This window comes from Eptesicus fuscus, chromosome 10 (genome assembly GCF_027574615.1).
Source record: "Eptesicus fuscus isolate TK198812 chromosome 10, DD_ASM_mEF_20220401, whole genome shotgun sequence".
Lineage (NCBI taxonomy): Eukaryota > Metazoa > Chordata > Mammalia > Chiroptera > Vespertilionidae > Eptesicus > Eptesicus fuscus.
In genome coordinates, this window is record NC_072482.1 from 20,662,505 (window position 1) to 20,679,641 (window position 17,137).

The 17,137-nt window shown below is 43.0% G+C and overlaps 1 protein-coding gene across 2 annotated transcripts in view; it reads left to right on the forward strand.

The window, feature by feature from the left end:
• Window positions 1-11,006: 11,006 nt before the first annotated feature.
• The window catches only part of EFHC1 (EF-hand domain containing 1), a 66,092-nt gene continuing 59,961 nt past the window's right edge, over window positions 11,007-17,137 (forward strand). For both annotated transcript variants that reach the window (XM_028133916.2, XM_028133918.2), the window contains exon 1: window positions 11,007-11,249. In XM_028133916.2, coding sequence (XP_027989717.1) covers window positions 11,091-11,249 — 159 coding nt within the window. In that variant the 5' untranslated portion in view covers window positions 11,007-11,090. The remainder of the gene's footprint in view (window positions 11,250-17,137) is intronic.

Consider the following 17,137-nt stretch of genomic DNA (forward strand, 5'->3'; position numbering starts at 1 on the left):
TTGTTGTACTGTCAACATCTCTTTGCCACAACCCTTGACCAGGGCTACTTTGACGAGGCCCATCTTAAAGAAAGGTTTTATCTAGACAGTCATTGCCAGGAGAAGGTCATGATACTTGATATGCCCCTAGAAGTAGGAAAGTATAAAATAATTAAAAATCTCCAACCCCCCACAAACCACACATACTGGTATACCCCAAATCCTCACTTGTAAGCAGATCAAATATTCCCTCTCACCCCCAAAAGCTATGGAGTGGATTTCTCTGAGGATTTCAATCTAATTGAATAAATATTCCTAGTTTCATGGATAACAGTGTTAAATATTTCAAAATTTTGATTTGATGGACTACATTTTTTAGATTTAAAAACTACAAATTTTAATTATACTATCACAGATACTATAGTGTACATGTTGTGAAATATGGCACCCATCAACCAAAGGATTTTGTGGCCTGACTATTAGATTTAAATAGCTGTAGAAAAAAACAAGTGATTCTCTAGCCTTCGGTAGCTTCAGGGACAGTACTATCCCAATAACAGTAAGAAAATGTTGTTTCTCTGGCTTGAGGCTCCTCTGGTAGAATTATGGATGTCCCTCTTGTTGAAACAAACCTATTTTATCACCAGCAAGGGTGCTGGGCAGCTTGCAAATGCTCCTGTTGTCACTTAATAGTTCAACCACTCCGGTTATTGATTCATCATTGATGAGCACCTATAGGTGTCATGTTGGCTCAGGCATGCTGCCCACGGAGAGTTTACAGTCTGTTGAATGCGGATCAGCATCTTCCCACCTTGGGCCATAACAGGGTTCTCCTCTCCGGGCCTTGGCCCCAATCACAGACTGGAGGCCAGATGGCCTGCCAAACCCACAGGAGGCTGGATCTGCTTTGGGCCAGAACCTTACCCCCTCCAAGGGGCTAGAAACATCTTGGAGGGGAAAAGTGCTTGTCTTGCTCCAGGGAGCAAACCCATCACTATGGCCACCTCAGTCCTTGTTAATCCTTCTGCCTCTTCAGCCCTTCTTACTGTCCTCTAGCGTTTTAATTCAGTTTTAGATATCCTCGATACTCCATACACAGAGCAGCCCTATATTTCCATAGATAGTATAGACTTCCCAGGTATATCTTCAGGGAAGGCTATGTAGGATTCCAGCTTGTGTAGAGGTTCCTGATTTGGTAAACTGGAAACAGCTGCCCTCTGGCTGCCTGCTTTAAAAAAGAAGAAGAAAACAGACAAAAAACACCTTATCCCTTAAGGAATATTTTTTGGAAATAATATGGAAGGGAAACCATTGCAGAAATGAATTCATTTAAATATTAACTGTGGGAGCATATTCATCTCAAATATAGGCTTTTTTTTTTTTTAACCTAACATGATTCTCATGGGAAGAGGTACACACTGCATTTTAGACTCCAGGAGGCCTTGACCAACTCAAAGCCTACAGAATATAACATCTCAGATCCTACATGCTTTCCAACATTTCCACATCCGTTTGAGCTTTTAAATAATCACGTGCGGCAAGGCCATTAAATTAGGAAACACACTAAAAAAAATGGAATGACTGGTTCAAAGGCACACAACTCATTGTTGTATTTAAACTCAAACTCATTTTTCCTATAGGTAAGTTCAGGACCTAGCTAATCAGAAGCATCAACACCAAATATTCACAGAGCCCTTTACAGTGTGTAAAGCACCTTTACGTATTGTGTGTACTCTAACCGAATCTCACTTTAACTTTTGTGTGGTCCTAAATACCTCCTGAATAGCCGGGGTTGTATTATTTCTTTTCGAGGGGAAGTGACTGCACACCATCCCCTTGGATGCCAAACAAAGCATCCTTTGCACCTCACAGTCTTCTCAGAAGCCCAAAAGTTCTGTTGGCCACAGGCCCTTGTTGGCCTGGATTATAATGTCAAATCTCACTCTGAGGCTTCTTGAAAATACTTTTGAATCCTTGGATGAGAAGCTCATCTAGTACTAATAATCTTGCCAAGATTATGCAAGTCCTCCCTCTCATCTTTCACTGGGATTGTCAGTTCTTCAAACAAGTGGCTCTCCAGGGATTTTGAGGACTGATGGGACTTTGAACATGGGATTTGAAAAAATGTTTCTCTGCCTTATAAAGGGGTTAGTAGGAAGCCCCTCCCCCCAAAGTCTTTGGTCATTTATCATTTTCAAGTAACATGCTTTTTAAAGAAAATGCAAGAAAATATGGGAAAAGATAATCCATGAACTCATCACTAAAATAAATACCTTCAGGAGAAAAATAAGGCTTTATCAAAATATTGTCAATGATACGTAAATTAGCAGAGTCACATAAAGCTTCCTGAAAAAAACAGAAATTGGGAACTAGAAATTTTAAGCAACCTCATACTTTCATTCTATACAGTACAAAATCAACAGCCTTTGGCTCAGTTTACAGGAATACCAAGATGGTCAGAGTACACTTCCCTTCTGACATTCCATGATGTAGGCAGTTTGATGATGCTGTGGACGAGTCGCTGGCCATGAAACAAAGCCGATGAGAACATTAGCTTGTGTTGAAATGCCTCTCCTGAATTAAGCCCTCTGAGAGTACTCTACCCCTGGAGGCCAGGCCCAGCCTGTGGAACTGGTGTGTGAATTCATTGCCAGTCACTCCACCAACCCTGAGCACAGGCACCTGCTCGAGGCACCAGGGATACAACAATAGACAAAACACACAAATCCCTGCCCTTGGCGATCTTACATTGGAGGTTTGTGAGAGAGACAAACAATGACCCAAAGAAATGGTATAGAATGTTAGAAGGTGAAGGTGCCGAGGAGAAACTCAGAGCAAGGAAGAATAGGCCAGAGGGGTGGGGTGAAATTCTAAACAGGATCAGGGAAGACTACAGATAAAGTTAAGTCTTCTATATAGAAGTCTTCTATATAGAGGGATCCAGCTCTGTTTCTCTCCCAGACAAGGGAAAGAAGTGCAAAGGCCCTGTGGCCAGCAGAACAGAGAGGGGGAACAGAAGAGGAGATGAGGGCAAATTGTGAGAGCCTTGTAAGGACTTTAGCTTTTACTGTCACATCAGGATGAGGTATGCTGGGCAAGAATTCTGCCCAAGGAAATTCAGGATAGTTGTTTATATGGACAACTATCAACTGCATTATGAACTGCATATTACCTTTCCTTTATGAAACAGAGCAAATTCTGCTCCCTGCAATCTACACAAAACTTTATCATTAAGGTATTTTCTATTTGTGGGCCTGGCCCTGTGGACACACTCTTCCCAGATTCTTCTCAGCATGTTTTAAGTGCCCAGAGGCTGACTCCACCTCCCAGAGAGGCAGTGAATGTTTCCCTGTTCTGCAGACACTGGTTTGTAGTCTGGGTAATCTTCTGGGCAAAATGCAATGAAACAGCCAGGGCAGAAGTCTGTAAACTAGGAATAAAAATAACAATAACAGTTTACATTATCTCGTGCTCACTCTTTGCCAAAGTCCTTAGCTGAGCTGTTTTCTTAGATTCTTTTCTTTAACCCTCATACAACCCTATCAGGCAGGTACTATTATTGCCCCAAATTAACTAGTAAATAAATTTGCCCGAGACTACCTGATTAGTGCGTGATGGAATCTCACAGAAACTCAGATCTTTGGATCCAGAGTCCATATTCTGAAGCACCAAAGTTAAGTGAATACAGAGGTCTCTGGGTCTAGCTTCTCCATTGCTGATTGTGTGAATTAGAAGTGTAGAAATGAGAGGGAAAAGGAATACCATTTTCCTTTTGCTCTGAAAAATGAAATAAATCTAAAGATGCAGTCCTTGTTTTATTTCTAGACATTTTGGTCAAGCAAAAGTCCTTAGGATCGAATCTGAAACCTGGGTATGTGCTCTGGCCAGAATCAAACCTGCCACTTTCTGTTGTACGGGATCGACACTCCAACCAACTGAACCACATCGGCCACGGCCAATGGGGAGATTCTTTTTTTTTTTTTTAAATATTTTTTTATTGAGGTATTATATGTGTACATATCTTACCATTACCCCCCCACCCCACACCCACACATGCCCTCCCCCCCCCCAGAGTTTTGTGTCCATTGTTTATGCTTATATGCATGCATACAAGTCCTTCGTTTGATTTCATAACTCCCCCACCTCTCCCTAACTTTCCCCCTGTAATTTGAAAGTCTGTTTGATGCTTTACTGTCTCTGTATCTATCTTTTTGTTCATCACTTTATAATGTTCTTTACTATCCCTAAATGAGTGAGATCATGTGGTATTTTTCTTTCATTGACTGGCTTATTTCACTTAGCATAATGTTCTTCAATTCCATCCAGGTTGCTGCAAATGATGAGAATTCCTTCTTTTTTATGGCAGCATAGTATTCCATTGTGTAGATGTACCACAGTTTTCCGATCCAGTCATCTGCTGATGGGCACCTAGGCTGTTTCCAAACCTTAGCTATTGTAAATTGTGCTGCTATGAACATAGTGGTGCATATATCCTTTCTGATTGGTGTTTCTAGTTTCTTCGGATATATTCCCAGGAGTGGGATTACTGGGTCAAATGGGAGTTCCATTTTCAGTTTTTTGAGGAAACTCCATACTGTTCTCCACAGTGGCTGCACCAGTCTGCATTCCCACCAGCAGTGCACGAGGGTTCCTTTTTCTCCGCATCCTCGCCAACACTTGTCGTTTGTTGATTTGTTGATGATAGCCATTCTGACAGGTGTGAGATGGTACCTCATTGTTGTTTCAATGGGGAGATTCTTAACTGTATTGTGCTAGAATCCAGAGCGGACCTGGTCACATTACAAATGTTAGTCTCAGAGGCCACCTGTAACCATCTGAAAGCCCTTCAAGGAAGTCGAAACCAGTTTTAAGAACCACTGATTATGCTCAAATTATTTCCCTACACTTCTCTAGTGGGTCTTTCCACCTATTAAATACAGCCTAGTCCTCATTAAAGTGAACTTGAGCACTATTCCAAGCTCAAACGATGTCTTAAAGACACCCATGACAACATGTGAAACATCTCGCTCTGTTTCTCTTTTCCAACCAAGAACAAGTTATCTTGGAACCTGACTAATTTTAACTGTGGGAATATGACACAAACCTTGTGTTCAGTAAGTGCGCTGGCAATTGTTGTCATTATTTATATCACTTGATTGCAAGCAGGGTACTGTGAGTTCCTTACAAACACATCCGCCCTCTCTGTGGGCTCCCAGAAGTCTCTCACCACAGTGGGGGCTCTTCGCCCTTGGAAGGGCTTTCTCTCCCCTCGGATTAAGACAGGCTTTATGTTGCCAGGGTTCCGCATGTGTTTTCGTGGGGAATTTCTTGCTGTCCTCCACATTCCTTCTTCAACACTCCGCACGTCACAGACTATCACCGGCATCGGCGGACACCCTTCTCTCCCACCTAGACTGCATTAAAGAGAGAAATGGGACTTGCTGTTCTCAAACATAAACACAGAGGACATGCTGAGGGGTAGCTTATCACATGCGTGAATGCAGTAGACCTTCTGTGGGAGGATGTTAAATATGGAGAGAAAAATCAGAACTGTCAGTTTCAGTGTGGTTGAAAAACACACGTGTTTCCCATCTGACGCTGCCCTGTTGAAGCAGGTGCTCCTGGGCCTCACCTCAGCAACTGCCCACCGGGATTCTTGCCTCTGCTGCTCAGCTCTCACAGCTGGTTCAGGTAACGTTTGATAGGCTTTTTCAGCGGGAAGGGAATTCCAAATGAATCAGCTAAAGCAGGGGTCGGCAAACTCATTAGTCAACAGAGCCAAATATCAACAGTACAACGATTGAAATTTCTTTGGAGAGCCAAATTTTTTAAACTTAAACTTCTTCTTAACACCACTTCTTCAAAATAGACTCGCCCAGGCCGTGATATTTTGTGGAAGAGCCACACTCAAGGGGCCAAAGAGCCGCATGTGGCTCGCAAGCCGCAGTTTGCAGACCACGGAGCTACAGTCATAGAATCCGATTTGACTTCAGGGAGGAAAAAGCAGCAGAAACACAAGTTTTCAAATGCTTGGCAGGAGCCCATGGCAAGACTAAAATAGTCTAAACCCAAATTGAGTGATTTTGTGTCAAATGAAGATTTCCTGTGGGTCCTAAATCTGCTCCAGAATCTGCTTGGAAATCACTATGCATCCATACTTTGCAAAGATCGAGGTAGTTTACTGGGCACTCTTTCTAGGTAAGATATTCCAGAGACAGAAGATTGATGGAAATGAAAGGTAGGGAGCATTCTGATTCAGGAACACTCCCCTGCAAGGTCTTCATAGTCAAACACTAGCCAGACCCCCAACGCTTTCAAACTTAGAGGTGTGTAAATGGGTGTGTTTTTCAGAAACCATGCTGTACCTTTAAAAAAAAAAAAAAAATATATATATATATATATATATATATATATATATATATATCTTTATTAATTTCAGAGTGGAAGGGAGAGGGAGAGATAGAAACATCAATGATGAGAGAGAATCATTGATTGGCTGCCTCCTGCACGTCCCCTACTGGGGAGCAAGCCTGCAACCCAAGCATGTACCCTTGACCAGAATCGAACCTGGGACCCTTCAATCTGCAAGATGATGCTCTATCCACTGAGCCAAACCAGCTAGGGCCATGCTGTACCTTCTTTTTAAAAGCGGTTTATATATTTTTTTCTTAAATATTTTTTTAATTTATTTCAGAGAGAGGAAGAGAGAGGGATAGAAACATCAATGTTGAGAGAGAATCATTGAATGGCTGCCTCCTGTATGCTTGCTACCTGGGGTCCAGCTGCAATCCCGGCAAGAGCCCTGATGGCCAGATGAGGGCCAAACAACTGAGCAACACCAGCCAGGGCCGTGCTGTACCGCTTTTATCCAGCAGAGGGAAGTAGAGTGCCAAATCAGTGCAGAAATATCCAGAACGCCAATGTTCACTCACACACACACACACATACACACACACACACACACACACTATTCAGCTTGATATTTGCCCTGTGATTTTTAGATATTGAAGAATACTGTCACAGGATTAAAAATACATTCTGGATGAAGCCAGCTTTGGACAAAATGCTGCAAAAGGAGATGTTTATTTTAAGTAAGTGCCGTAGCCTCTGCCACATCTCAGGAGTCCCTGGGAGACATGGTGCAGCATGAGGCCCTGTTTCAGGCTTGGTCTTCTGGCAGTCTGGTCTTACCTTATAATAGACAAATATGCAAATTGACCGCACATTCGCTACGCCCAAGCCATGCCCACCAACCATGCCACGCCCATCAACCATGCCCACCAGGAAACCGTTGCAGGGACGCTGGGGTGCGGAGGAGCCCAAGGGGGCTTTCTGGGCCTTGGGCGCCAGCGGGGTGCCTGCTCCGATCGCAGGGATGCTGGGTGCAGCCGAGCCCAAGGCCACCACCCAGGGCCAAGCCGGGACCCTGAAAGAAGGTAGAAGGCGGTGGCCACAGCCAAGGCCTGGGTCCCCGGTGCCGGCAGAAAACTGGTGCAGGCAGCCAGGTGAATGAAGGTCTATTGCACGAATCTTCGTGCAAACGGGCTACTAGTGTTTCCATATTGTCCATTCCCCAAGCTTTGAAACAACCTGCTAAGGTCATGCAATGTCTCTCTGGTCTTCTGAGTCCAGGCTTTACGCAGTCTTCAAACCATGGCACTTTCTACATCAGCTAACAGGGATGGTCAGGTTCCTGCCCTCTCCTATTTGTTCCACAAAGTGGGAAAGGGTGAGTTCAGACTGAAGTGCAATCCATTTTCAGTCGTCATGTTTTGGAGTCATATAAATTCTTAATCATGCCAAATCTCAGGGTCCAAGCAGGTTTCGGAAGCCCTGTCTTTCCCACCCACCCCACCCGCCTTCTTCACAGCCCTGGTCCCTGTGCTTTTTGGCACTGATGCAGCACTGCCCGGCTTCCCCTCATCAGAGGTGATGGCCTTTTGCTGATGTCATAGATGGAGAAAAGTTTTCTTCACCATGCTTTTCTAGGTTCCGAAAGTAGTTAAAAGCATTCTATTAACCTTTTAACTACTGTGCTCTTCCGGGAAAGAAAGGTTTTGAGCAGAGGGTACTCCTCAAACAGAAACAGATGACATGGAATGGCTTAGGCATGACTCACCCTTTCCAGCCCCATGGGCTTCTTCACTACCCAACGTAGGGGATATAGACCCCAGTGCCACCATGCACTTAGTCCAGAAGGGCTCTTCAAATTGTATGCTAATGCCACGGATTTACTTTTACCAGGAGAACAGAGAGAGGGATCATACAGCTGGTAAGGGTTTAGGTTGTCATTAAGAGTCAGCAAGGATTCTAGTGACCAGTGATTCTGGGTACGCAGCATCCATGAGGTAGAGAGGCATCTTCTTGCTCTGAAGTTTGAACTTGCCAACTTGAAATATTTTCCCAGTGACTGGCTCCCATCCTAGGCCAGTGGCTAAAATATAATGCAATGAACAGCTACTTGAAGGTTAACAGTAACTTCAATAATACTAATCATTAATATTTTAGAAAATGTATTAAATGCCTGCATTACAGTAATATAGCAATTGAAAATTAAAACTTAAAAAGGTTAAAAGGGGGGCGACAAGAATAGGAAACAGAAGCAGTAAGGGGAAAGGAATAGTTAGTAAAAAAGAAAATCTTCGGGCAGGGTGTGGCAGATAGCCACCAATAACCTTTCCAGATGCCACTAATGGATTCATGTCCTAGGCCCCTGAGATCCACGCCCATTTGTGAAATCCAACTGGGCAGTGGTTGGCAAACTCATTAGTCAACTGAGCCAAATATCAACAGTACAACGATTAAAATTTCTTTTGAGAGCCAAATTTTTTAAACTTAAACTTCTTCTTAACGCCACTTCTTCAAAATAGACTCGCCCAGGCCGTGGTATTTTGTGGAAGAGCCACACTCAAGGGGCCAAAGAGCCGCATGTGGCCCGCGAGCCACAGTTTGCTGACCATGGAACTGGGGGATTTGTTCTGACAAGCAGCAATAAGATTAAAGCTGATATCTGTATTGACAATAACCTATTCATGACATGGGAGATATGTCTTCTGTGTAAGGCTTGCTCTCTATCATGTTCCTAAATTGGCTTACTGTTAACCTAAAAATAAAAAGGCCTTTCACAGTGAGACACAACAAGCACTTATTGACATAAATAAGAATAGTTATTCAGGAATCATTAATGGAGGCAGAATCCCAAGTAATGTTCCGACTAGGAGACAAAGGCAATGGGTGTTTGTGAGAAAGGGAAGGAAAACAATTACATCAATAGGAGGAACCCATTTCTATTGGTGCAGATAACATAACATAGTGATGTTAACCCTAAACAATGTTTTTAATTTTTTCAGTCCATTAAGTCAGCAGTTTAGTAGTCATAACCATCGCTTTCTTGTTATCTTTGATAACAGTTCTTTTGCAAGGCACAGTGTTGCTTAGATCCAGTCCAAAGGATATTTTGCCCTGTTTAACATTCCAAAGATTTGGGACATAAGACCTGCAAAGCAGTTCCTCTGACGTGGCAGTTACAGCTCCATTTTAAAGTGGCTCCGTTTATGTTATTGTTTACATGAACAGAAACAGCTGTTATAAAAATCAGGTTCCTGGGCTCCATTTCAGAACTAATGAATCCAGCGACTGGGTTGGGCTGATCTGGGTCCAGGGTTTGGGTGGCTCTTTATTTTTAAGCTCATTGGTGCTGATAAATAATTTTTGTGGGTGTGTTTGTGTGTGTGTGTGTGTGTGTGTGTGTGTGTTGTGTCTTCTTGCAAATGTGTTAGGAGAGAGTTACATTTTATTTTAAGGAATAATTTAATCAAGTTTTATAAAAAGCACCAAAGGTGAGAATACATATGGTCCCGGGAGTATTTCACCTCACTTATTGCTAGTCTTCTGACTTAGTTTTCTCTTTGAAGATGTGTTTCCCCACGTGGTTCTGCTCTTTCCATTGCTGCCACTGGCAGGCATAATCTAGAGATCAGAATTGAGATGAGCATCTGTAGGTCTTCAGCCAACCAATATCGAGTGTCCTGAAGCAAATATGCAAGGCCCTGCCTGCAAGAGTTGAGAGGGTGCAGAACTGCAGGGGTCGACAGTAGAATAAAGAAAAGCCAATGGGGAAAAACAGACAATGCCGGTGGGAGGATTAGGGGCAACGAGGTTGCATTGGTTCATTGAACATCCTTAAGCAGCATAGAGACAGTCATGAATAATCCAGAGCTCCTGCCCCCAGGAAGCACCATTGGGGTAGGTAACATCCTTCTTTGTTGTTAATCCTCACCCAAAGATATTTTTTTCTATTGATTTTTTTTTTTTTTTTTAAGAGAGAGTGAAAGGGAGGGGGAGAGAGAAAGGGAGAGACACATTGATTGGTTGCCTCCTGTAGGCGCCTCAAGGAGGGCCACAACCAGGTCCAGGGATCAAGTTACTTGCCTTTGACTGGAATCGAACCCGAGACCTTTCAGTCCAAGAGCTGACGCTCTAACCACTGAGATACCGGCTAGGGTTCTTTTTTTTTTTAATTATTTTTTTCAATTGCAATTTACATTCAATAATTATTCTGTTATCAGTTTCAGATGTTACAGCAGAGACAACCATGTACTTTACAGAGTGGTCCCGCGATATTTCAAGAACCCACCTGGCCACACACATATCTATTAGATTTTAATGACTATATTCTCTATGCTGTGTAATTTACATCTCTGGGACTGTTCTGTCCACTTGCACTTCAGTGGGACCAGCGCCCTTTCCCCAGCGCTGGGAGGAAAGAGCACTTGCGCTCAGGACGCCAGGGCGCGGGGAGGCCTGGGGAGGCGGGAAGGAAGGACCTTCCCTTCCACTTCAACTCATCTAATGCCCATTCCGGCCACTGGACTTTCTTGCAAGAACTACAGTGTCCCCTCAAACAACTCCTCCCACACCGCCTCCCCCCGCCTCCCCGGGCACCCAGAGGGGCGGAGCCAGTACCGCGACGCCTACTAGCCACGCCCATTTCATGAGGTCATCTTATCGCGAGACCGCTGAGTCACGCCGTCTGATCACGCGCAGACCCGTCGCTCAGCGCCCGCGGCCCTGCATTTCACGCGCAGGTGCCTGCGCTGTTTGGTGTCACCATGGAACGCCGAGAGACCCACGATCGCGGCACGTCGCCCGGGCAACCAGGGACGATAAAGCCTTTCCAAGGCGGCGGCGGCGGCGTAGCGGATGCGATGATGTCCAACCCCGAGCCTGGTCTGCCCCTTCTCCCGGGCACATCCTGTGCGGACCCCACGGTGAGGACCTAGCCGCCCAACCCCCACCTATGGCTACCTGCCCCCACCCTCCGGAGGCTTTGAAGGGCTGGCCGTTTAGTGCACCTCCTTCCTCCTCCACCCGATTGTTCTCTCTGCCCTTCTAACCCGGCCTCTGCCCTTCAAACCCGGCCTCCGCCCTTCAAACCCGGCCTCTGCCCTGACCCTGTTCCTTCTTACCCACCACGATTCCGTCGTTCCCCTTCCGCCCCCCGCAACACGCAGCTTCACCCTCCCTCTCATATTCATTATCTTCAGCTCCATCCTTTTCTAGTTTTTCCACTCCACCTGTTGGCCTCCTTCGTTCAGTCTGTTAGCGTAGCCAGGGTCTTCCTTGCTGCCCCTTGCTGCTTTAGCCTCTGCTTCTTCTCGCTCTAGATCCGTTTGTCCACCTCACCCCCAAGCTCTCTGTCTAGGCTCCCCCTCCCCCCTTATTCTCCCACACTGTACCCCTCTCTGCGCAGCTCCATCCTTAACCACTTACCACCTCCGCACTAGCCTCGGCCCCTTCTCCCACTCAGCATCCCTACACCGTCATCCTCATCCCCACAGCCACACCCCACTCTCTCCCCAGGCCCATCCTCCCCGCCTCCTCCATCTTCTGAATCCTGGACCCAGTCATCATCCTCACTCGCAGCTCCACTTTCTGTCTTCTGTGTCGTTTCCACTCATCCTCTTCTTCCTACCAGGTTCTTTTCCACAGTCGGCAGGCTTCTCATTTATGCTTCTACGCAGCTCCTTCCCTTTTCTGTCCAGCTCTTCTGCCTTTTCTAAAATTTGCTCCCATCGTCTCCCCATTCCTGTATTATCTTCTTTCTCAATTGTTTCTCCAAAATTTAGACTTTCAACACGGGCCTATTTTCCTCCCAAACCACCCTTCCCTGCTTTGTAGAACATAATTCCATTCCAGTTCCTTCAAGGCCACCACAATTGATTAATTTTTTTCTACCCCTAGCCCTATTATTTTCTCCCTAACATTTTAATAAAAGATTCATGTTTAGATTTTGTTTTGCCCTTTCCTGACCTTAAATGTATTTAGTTGCATTTTCTAGACAAAATTGAAGAGAGAAGAAACATTTTTTCCCCCCTCCTAACATAGTTTAGCCCATGACACAGTTATTTAGTATTTGTTTTAATTCTAGTAGGGTGACTGACTGAAATATATGTTGGAAGATCAATATTGAGATTCAGTAGGCTGATTATCATAGGTGAGACAATAACAATTTATATTTATATAGTTGACTAAGCTATAAGTTCCTCTCCATGGTCATAAAGGTAAAATAAAACACATAGTCAATTTATTTTTGGGGTGGGGGGGATGAATTGAAATTGAAAGTTTGATGAGGGAATTTGGATTCTGAATCTCTTTTTTAAATTATTCCTGCATTAAGACACACCATCATAGATTTTTCTCTGTGTTGTAGGCACATTCCTGCCCATGTGCAGGAGCAGCCTAAGCATTTGGTGTTGGGAGTGTGGGTTACCCGAAAGGCAGGTTTGAGTTGATATGGGGGATTGATAACAGACGTGTGACTGGAGGTGCCAGACTCTAAGAACATATTGCTGTACCATATGTAAGATGAACTCTGCATTGGACATATTTCATATTTTAAATACCTTGCGCAAATATCAACTCATTTGCCTTACTTGGAATTTGAAAAACATGGTTACTATCTTCAGCATTGAAGGACTACATATGTATATCTCTCACAGCATTCAAAACCATAATGACTAAGCAGGATGAGGGGAGGCCTTAGTTTTCCTTGCTTGGGATGCCTGTGAGGATCCACTAATAAAGGTCATATGCTGAGAGGTGTTAGTGACGTGTGTGTAAAATGGGGAAAGCAAATGAAGCAGCTGATTTGTGTCTGTCTTTAGAGGTGAAAGAGGAGGAGCTTGAAGTTACACAAATTACCTAGGTAAGAAGTCAGCTCAGCCCATTTTGTTCTATGTCATTTGTGTTACGCATCTGGAGCAGCACTTGTCAGCTTACTTACAACTCTGAATGTGTGACCTTTAAATAAAATTCACAATCCATAACTCTTCTAGCAAAGGTAGTTTACTTTATTGTACCTTTTATGTTAGTACAGATCTTGAAAGATGGTTAAGTTGGTCTGCAAACAAATTAGGAGGTAGATAAGTAAGCCATCCTATATAATAAAGAGCTAATATGCAAATGGTCATCACGCTGTCATGCCACAACAGCTCAGACACACAACACTGGGGAGAGAGGAATGGGGACCAGCCAGCCTGTGGCCCGGGAGAGGGACACGCCGCCTGCCTCGTGGTCCTGGGCGCCTGCAGCTGGCCCGGGCGAAGCCGGCCCGGGTCCTTGGTGCCTGCGGCCTGCCTCGTGGTCCTGGGCGCCTGCAGCTGGCCCGGGCGAAGCCAGCCCGGGTCCTTGGTGCCTGCGGCCAGCCAGAGGGAGGGAAGCCTGGGTCCCGGGTGCCTGTGACTGGCCGGTGGAGGGAATCCTGAGTCCCAGGTGCGGGGTGAGGCAGAGGCGGTTAGGGGTGATCAGGCCAGCAGGGGAACAGTTAGGGGCAATCAGGCAGGCAGAAGTGGTTAGGGGCAATCAGGCAGGCAGGCAGGCAGAAGTGGTTAGGGGCCATCAGGCAGGCAGAGGTGGTTAGGGGCGATCAGGCAGGCAGGCAGAAGTGGTTAGGGGCAATCAGGCAGGCAGGCGAGTGGTTAGGAGCCAGCGGTCCTGGATTACGAGAGGCAGTCAGACATCCCCCCAGGAGGGGTCCCGGATTGGAGAGGGTGTAGGCCGGGCTGAGGGACCCCCCGCCCCCTGCACAAATTTCATGCATCGGGCCTCTAGTTTTCTTAAAAAAGATATTTTATGATTTATCCTAAATTTTATGTATATGTGTATTTTTGTGTGTATACATACAGGTATATACACACACAAACATAACACATATGATTTTGGAAGTAACCTACCATTACAAAGAACAGAAAAAGGAAAAAATATTCCATCAAATTAGCCTATAAATTTTTTCAACTTTATTGAGATATAATTGATATATAGCATTGTGTAAATTTAAAATGTACCACTGGTTGATTTGCTACACATATTTTGCAAAATGATTACCATCACAGTTTCAATTACTATGGTTTTGTAATATACAAACTATAATTGACCCTTGAACAACTCAGGGGTTAAGGGCACACACGTCCTGCACAGTTGAAAATTTGCATATAACTATAGTTGGCCCTCTGTATATATGGCTTTCTAACCACAGAATTGACCCTCTAACACAACTGGTTTGAATTGCAAGGGCCAATTGAAAAAAAATTCACGTATAAATGGACCTGCACATTTCAAACCTATGTTGTTCAATGGTCATTGTAATTTGAAATCAGGAAGTGTAATGCCTCTAGCTTTGTTGTTCTTTCTCAGCATTGCTTTGGCTAATAGGGGTCTTTTGTGGTGCCATACAAATTTTAGGATTTTTTCTATTTCTATGAAAACTGCTATTGGAATTTTGATAGAGATTGCATTGAATATATAGATTGCCCTGGCTTTGTCCAGTCTAATTAGCATATTATGCTTTTATTATTATAGATTGTTCTGTTCAGATTTTCTATTTCTTTATAATTCAGTCCTGGTAGGTTGTATGCTTCTAGGAATTTATCCATTTATTTTCAGTTATCCAGCTTGTTGGCATATAACTGTTAATAGTAGTCTCTCATGGTCCTTGTATTTCTGTGTTATCAGTATGTCTCATTCCATTTCTGTTTATATTTATTTGAATCCTCTCTTTTTCTTAGTTTACCTAAAGGTTGATCAGTTTTGTTTATCTTTTCAGAAAACCAGCTCTTAGTTTTGCTAATCTTTTCTATCATTTTCTGTCCATTTCATTTATTTCTGCTCTGATCTTTGTTATTTCCTTCCTTTTGCAAACTTGGTGCTTAGTTCTTTTTATAGTTTCTTGAGGTATAAAGTGAGGTGGTTTGAGATTTTTTTGTTCCTTTTTAAGAAATTATTTTTCAATTACAGTTGGCATGAAATATTATATTAGTTTCAAATGTACAACATAGTGATTAGACATTTCCATACTTTACTAAGTAATTACCCTGATAAGTCTAAGTATCCTTCAGACACCATAAATATAGATTTTTCTTCTCTCTCAATGCATACATTTATTTATTGCTACAAAAATTCCCTCTTAGAACTGTGTTTGCAGCATCTAAATGGCTTTCATAGTTATGCTTCTATTTTTGTTTGTTTCAAGGTATTTTTTTTTATTTCTCTTTGATTTCTTTGTGAATTTTTCAGCTTGCTTTCTGTTATTCCATATCATTGTGGTCAGAAAAGATACTTGGTATGATTTCAATCTGCTGAGACTTGTTTTGTGACGTATCATATGGTCTGTTTTGAAGAATGTTCTATATGTACTTGAGAAGATTGTGTATTCTGCTATTGGATGGATTGTTCTACATATGTCTGTTAAGTTCATTTGATTTAAGTATAGTTCAAGTCCAACATTCCCTTGTTGATTTTCTATCTGATCTATTCATTGTTGAAAGTGGCAGTATTGAAATTCCCTACCATTACTGTTTTCTGTTGTTTAGTTTTGTTTTTATTTTTTTGGGGTGGCAGGGTATATTTCTCTCTTCAAATCTCTTAGTATTATCTTAATATATTGAGGTGCTCTGATGTTGGGTACATAAATATTTATAATTGTTATATCTTCTTGATAAATTGGCCTGCTTATTATATAATGACCATCTTTGTCTCTCATTACCATTTTTGGCTTCAAGTCTGTTTTGTCTGACATAGTATATATAGCTACCCCTGCTTTCTTTTCGTTTCATCTGCATGGAATATCTTTTCCCATCCCTGCATTTTCAGCCTATGTGTGGCCTTAAAGCTGGAGTGAGTCTCTTATAGGTAGCATATAGTTAAGATTTTTCCCCTAATCATCCAGCTTGCCTTTTGATTGAAGATATCAATTCATTTACATTTGGTGTAATTACTGATAGATAAGGAGTTACTAATACCATCTTTTGATGTTGTTATTGTTAATCTTCACCTGAGGATATTTTTTTCATTGGGGGGCAGAGGGAGAGAGAGAGAGACAGACAGCCAGACAGACAGACAGACAGACAGACATGGACGTGAGAAAAATGACACATCTATTGGTTGTCTCCTTGTATGTGCCCCGGGGCCAGGGATTGTACCTGCAACCCAGGTACATGTCCTTGACTGGGAATCGAACTTGCAACCCTATGGTTTGCTGGCCAACACTCTTAACCACTGGGCAACACTGGGCACTAATACTGGTTTATGTTTTTCTGGCTGTTTTTTAGTTCCCTTGTTCATTTCTTCCTCCCTTGCTGCTTTTCTTTATGAATTGATGATTTTCCATAGTTGTATGCTTTGATTCCCTTCTCTTTATCTTTTGTGAATCCACTGTAGTTTTTGCTTTGTGGTTACCATGAGGCTTACATAAAGCATATTTATATATATTTTTTACAGTAATAACAATTCACCTTTTATCACATATAAAAACTCTACCCTTTTGCTTTCCTTCCTTTATGTTTTTGATGTCAACATTTAAATTTTTATGTTCTGTATCCATTAACAGATAGCTGTTTTTAATACTTTTGTCCTTTAACTTTTATACTAAAGGTACGTGTTAACACATCACCATATTACAGTATTAGGGTATTCTGAATCTGACTATATGCTTACCTTTACCTGTGTGTTATGTTTTTATGTTACAAATTAATGCCTTTTTATTTCAGCTTGAACTTCTTACAGTATTTCTCTTCAGTTTGGTTTAGTGGTGATAAAGTTTTATCTCACCTTTATTTCTGAAGCACAACTTTTTTGGGTAAAATATTCTTGGTTGGCAGTT